The sequence below is a fragment of the Saccostrea echinata genome, unplaced genomic scaffold (assembly GCF_033153115.1).
Source record: "Saccostrea echinata isolate AGI-Se365-2 ecotype Australia unplaced genomic scaffold, CSIRO_AGI_Sech_v1 ptg000025l, whole genome shotgun sequence".
NCBI lineage: Eukaryota > Metazoa > Mollusca > Bivalvia > Ostreida > Ostreidae > Saccostrea > Saccostrea echinata.
The window spans coordinates 28,903,464-28,908,998 of NW_026889774.1; the positions used below are offsets into that span (position 1 = coordinate 28,903,464).

Consider the following 5,535-nt stretch of genomic DNA (forward strand, 5'->3'; position numbering starts at 1 on the left):
TATATTCTTTCTTTGATACAGAAAATAACAGAGAAAAGCAGTGCCTTGACAATTGAAAACAACTCAAGAACAAAGAGTTGTGAGGACTCAGATGATGAATTCGATTTTGATGTACCTACAAGTAAAAACACACCGCAGAATCTCACTGCTCAAACCGATCTCTCAAAAACAAAAGATTCTAGCTTACCATTCCCTGCATTAAAATCTCAGACTGTTACAGAATCTCTAAGTCCATCTACAAATGTAGAAAATCAACCAACTGTGAAAGTTGTGTCTGGTACAGATGTCCCAGTTAGTTCAGGAGGAAATGTTCCTGGGGAGAATTTGGCCAGTCAAGGAACATCTCGTGTGACATCTTACAGACAGAAAATGACCTCACAGGGTCAGACCGTTTCTGAAATAGGGAATTCTGTATTGAAACAGGTAAACTTTAGGGGTGAGGTATACAGCATATCTACTGAGATTATCAGCTTCAATGAACACAAGGGAAGAATTGTTGCCAATGGTAAAGCAATGACTCTATCGTGGCCCATATGATTTTGGACACCACCTTTTGTTTGATTATAGGATAAATATTTGCATCTTTAGAAATGAGTAGATTTATTAAATACTTCTCTAAAATAGAATTAAAGTATTCATCATTTTATATTCTATATTAATGCAATAATGTTTATGATCTTGATTTTGCATTTAAAGTGTATCACATATGGATAAAGATAAAAGTTTTAATTTTTTTATTTGATAGGTTTGTGAAAATGGGGCAATATCTGAAACATTCCATGTGAACAATCGTGCCGAGGACGAGTGGGACAAGGTGCAGACCATTGAAGCAGGTAAACATCATCTTCATATCCCAATATAGTGTTTGAAATATTGACATTTTACTGAATGTGTACCAGAAAGAATCAATTGTAGATTTTTGTAGCTAAAATCTTTTTTTGTTTATAGGGTTTGTGGATGAGAATGATACCAAAAAGAAAGGTAATGTAATCCCCCCCCCCCCCCCATGTGAAAAAAAGGAAAAAAAGAAAAGAAAAAATAAATAAAAATTGATATAAATGATCAAAGATATTGAATCCCTAAGAAAAGAAATTAAGAAGGTTACCCCCCCCCCCCTCCTCTCCCCACCAAATCTAATTAAAATCTGATGTCTTGGATCGTGCCATGTACACTCTTACATGTACACAGAGTGCAAGATCTAAGAAGTTTGATTTTAATAGACTGCACTCCCACCCAACCCAGTAAATTAAGAATTGATTTGAATAATTAAAGAAATTGTACCACCACAAAAAACCAAGATAATTAAAAAAAAAAGAGAAAAAAAGGAAGAAACTGATGAATGCTAAGTACTTAACAGTTTGGTACATGCATCTTTGAATAATAATGATCAAATTTAAATCTTTCTGAATAGCTTTTGGTTTGGAGGCAAATATAATAAACCTTTTATTCTGTCCACAGAGAGTGTCGTGACCAATGCCCCAATGCTGTCTTTCTTTGAGATGTCGGAACACTTTGTCTCCGAGGATTTCTCAGGAGTAAAGGTCAGTATTACACAGCCTCCAACAATAAAGAAAATGGTCAGTGCCAATTCGAACCAAAATATAACTACATAGTTACCTTTTTTACTTGCCTGTCAAACCCAACAATTGATAAATGCAAGTATGAAATTGAATGAGCAGGGATAGACATTAACTTTCAGATTCACTTGCCCTTCAGCCAAGTGATCTCAAACTTTGACTTGTGCAAATGCAAAACTTGGTTGCCCAAAATTAGGAAAGAACCTAAGAAGAAAATTATTAATTACTGTAAACGTTATGATAAGAAAAAATGTGACCAAATACACTACTGTCAATTTGGCAAGATGAGCAACCTGAAAAATTTTCGATGCTGCATTTGTACATATACCACTGTACTTGTAAATTTAACCTGTTAACACACACTGCCATGCAGCAATACCCCTCCATTTCCTTTTAATAAAATTCATATTTTTAAAAATTATTTTCGGTAGGATCCTTTTGTGAATCATGATTTTCAGAGATAACTGTGAAGCAAAGCTGAAGGAAGCTAGTTGCTACGAAACATACATCCTATCTTGATCAGGATACATCCTGTTACACTGCACTTATACATGTATTCTGTGCATGAATAAATAATCTAATTTTCTATTAAGATGTTTACTTAACAAAATTTTGTTAGACATATATATAGTGTATTTACTACGGAAGAAAATGACAAAGCCAATTTTTAAATGAACGATACAATACAGAAACGCTACCAAGGAATTCCAAATGCAAAAATGTTGTCAGTCAGGTGTTCAATTTATTGTTTTAGTTATAAATTAATGTAAACTACATAAATGTGTACATTTGTATGAGAAAAATTCACTTGCCTGATCAGACAAGTACGTCGACAATTTCACTTGCCCGAACTGAGAATTTACTTGTCCCGGGCAATCGGACAATCGTTAATGTCGATCCCTGATAAGTCATGTTGTGTATTAGCTTTTGGAGAAAGATGCTCTATGTTAGACTAATTTTCGGTACTTTGTATGATTTCAGGACAAAATTCGGACAACAGTAGAACGTCATGGTTTTTCTGCACTGAAATACTTCCTCTTTGGACCACCAAAACTACATAAAAATCTACATGAGGAAAGAGATAGGATATTTTGTATAGCTGCATGTAAGTAGTTAAATAAAAAAAAAAAAAAAACCTTTTAATGACAAAATTTGAAACCTTGATTTCAAAGATCTTATTTCATAAATTAAAAAAGCTATTTCCCAAAACTTTCACAATCCAGATATCTACATTCTTTGTTAAAAAATTCTGCATGTATTTTATTTGGGGGATGATAAAAAAACACATATACATAACTAGCAGTACTTAAAGAATTTAAAAGCTTCAAATGCAACAAAATTGAAATGTTGTCCAGCACAACCATATGTACTCTAACTTAAAATGGTGAACTTATCTCATTCATCCCATGTATTGAGTTCCAACAATTTCAGTTTTGAATCTTTTCATTTTTCCAGCGGTGCTGGAGAATTCTAACCAGATCCATGTCAGGTCTCTACAGACAATTTATCGCAGTCTTACAGGGTCAAGGTTCGACTGTCCTCGCTTTGGAAACCACTGGGAGGAAATAGGATTTCAGGGTAAGTTTTGAAAAATCAAATTAATCTTTTTATCATGTACATAGAAAATCAAATTAATCTATTTATCATATACATAATCTATTTATCATATACATAATCTATTTATCATATACATTATCTATTTATCAAGTTATAACAATTTACCAGGCAGTTTAAGTTGATACTGTAATGGTATGGTAAACATCTTATCTACTGTAGATCTATCGAGATAGCTATTTGATATTGATAAGTGAGACAAAATTTTCACTAACTGTGGTTGTTGTATACAATGGAGTTGTCAAACAGCAGGTTTGGGTGATGAAGGTTGAGGTGGTTAAATCTGATCTATTTGCTTTTACATTTCAGGCAGGGATCCATCAACAGATCTGAGAGGTGTAGGATTATTGGGACTGTTACATTTGATTTACCTGTTGCGTGATGCCAAGCGACAAGTGCTGGCCAGTGAAATTTACAAGCTTTCTCTTCACCCCACTCAGGTATAAATATAGCTATAGCTATCTTAATGGAATTTATACATCCCGTCTTCAGCACATGTAAAGTTATACTAACTCAGGTCTTAGAAAGAATTTATGTAAGAAGGGGGAAAATTGTGGTTGTCAAATTTTGTAGACTGTGTATTATTCCAATACTTATTGAACAATTTCATATCACTATAAGTGTATTCATATCATACATAGGTACATATATATATCATACTGTACCATGAAATTTACAGTCTAAGAGGTCATTTTAATCAACTGATACACATAACAGTCATATGTTTTTATTAGTGCATTCAAAAATTCCTGTTATAAATTGTGCATTGTAGAACTTCCCATTCTGTGTAATGTCCATTAATCTGTCCAGAATCGCCCTCCAGGCTCTCAGAGAAGGCTGTCTCAACAAGTAAGGAATGAAATGTCTTATAAATATGTACTTCTTAACCAGTAAGAAGAAATGTAATATTGCAGAAGATATGACATAACAAAACTTTAAACACATTCAATTGTGTATGGACATAAAAGATTTTGATATACATGGACAGATCAGAGAAGTGTTCAGAAGATGCATGTTGGTTTGTTTATAATAAAAAGCAGCATATGACATACTATAAACATCTAAGTGCTTTAATTTTCAGAGAGTGCAATAAACAGAAGGAGGTCCTTCCTGTGGTATGTGATTTTTACACTGGTCTATATCTCCAGATGTACCAGGTGTGGAAATCCCAGGGAAAAACCATCTCTGACTCGGGCTTTGTTTTGCAGCGTAAGTATCCCAGGGGGAAACCATCTCTGCTCAGGCTTTGTATTACAGCGTAAGTATCCCAGGGGAAAACAATCTCTGCTCAGGCTTTGTATTACAGCGTAAGTATCCCAGGGGAAAACCATCTCGGACTCGGGCTTTGTTTTACAACTTAAGTATCCCAGGGGAAAACCATCTCTGACTCGGGCTTTGTTTGACAGCGTAAGTATCCCAGGGGAAAACCATCTCTGACCCAGGCTTTGTTTTACAGCATAAGTACCCCAATGTTAGGTGGCAAATTCTATCCAATCATAATCTAGTTTATGAAACGTGTAACTTAAAGTTCAGTAAAAGTAGCCTTCATTGGTTCATTAATGTCAGCATGCTTATTAAAGACAACTGGTTAAATGTATATCCAATTATTTCAGTGTCAATAATGAAAAAAAAGAACATTGATCAGAAATAACAATAACTTTTCATAGAGCTTGAGGTATTCACTGAAAGCAAGTTATACTTCATAAGTTTATTTGATGATTGAAATTACACATGACAAAAAGATTTCAAAGTGGAAATCAAAATAATTACACATGATGGTATGATGTTGATACTCAATTTTACATAATTGAATGTTTTTTTAAAACACTGACAGATATTGAAAATCATGCGAAGAGGAATCCCCATGCAGTAATGAAAAACCTAGAGGAGTACCTAGCTAAGAAGAAATCGGCAGCCAACCTTGATAACGTGAATCTTGGAGAGGAGCAGTTCATGAGTGTTGTTGATTCTGAAACAGCAGGACACTATTAAAAATTTAACAAGTTTTTTAATTAAAGAATCATCTAATTACAGGGTTTTTAACATCTTGGCAAATTAAAAGTCCTATAAAAATGTTTTTGTAATTCTATTCAAGTGTAAGATTTCATTTTGTTTTGGTATTGAATCATGAACATTGCATTCTTAAGGCATTGAAGTTCCATAATTCTGAAACAAATACAAATAATTTATTTTAGTCATTTAGGACATTACTATTCCTGTCAGATTTTGTTACACATACTAAAGATGTGCACAAAAAACTTTATTTCAATTGGCTGCTTTGAATTTATTAGAAATGGTTATACATTGTTGTGCAGAAAGAGGGCATTAAAAATTCCTAATTAGT

The 5,535-nt window shown here is 33.6% G+C and overlaps 1 protein-coding gene across 1 annotated transcript; it reads left to right on the forward strand.

The window, feature by feature from the left end:
* Positions 1-368: 368 nt before the first annotated feature.
* Positions 369-5,277, forward strand: LOC133192813 (ELMO domain-containing protein 3-like). Its single transcript, XM_061328820.1, has 10 exons — positions 369-423; positions 746-833; positions 949-981; positions 1,459-1,541; positions 2,559-2,682; positions 3,033-3,155; positions 3,501-3,631; positions 3,964-4,040; positions 4,273-4,400; positions 5,026-5,277. The coding sequence occupies exons 1-10, from the start codon at positions 370-372 to the stop codon at positions 5,181-5,183; spliced, it is 999 nt and encodes a 332-aa protein (XP_061184804.1). The 5' UTR covers position 369; the 3' UTR covers positions 5,184-5,277.
* The last annotated feature ends 258 nt before the right edge of the window (positions 5,278-5,535 follow it).

What these genes read in the sequence shown, in the direction of transcription:
- LOC133192813 (XM_061328820.1), top strand. Translation starts at nt 370, where the DNA reads ATGACCTCACAGGGTCAGACCGTTTCTGAAATAGGGAATTCTGTATTG. An exon ending in GATATTTTGTATAGCTGCAT is followed by an intron (nt 2,683 to 3,032) that starts GTAAGTAGTTAA and finishes TCATTTTTCCAG; the next exon opens with CGGTGCTGGAGAATTCTAAC. An exon ending in GGAGGAAATAGGATTTCAGG is followed by an intron (nt 3,156 to 3,500) that starts GTAAGTTTTGAA and finishes TTTACATTTCAG; the next exon opens with GCAGGGATCCATCAACAGAT.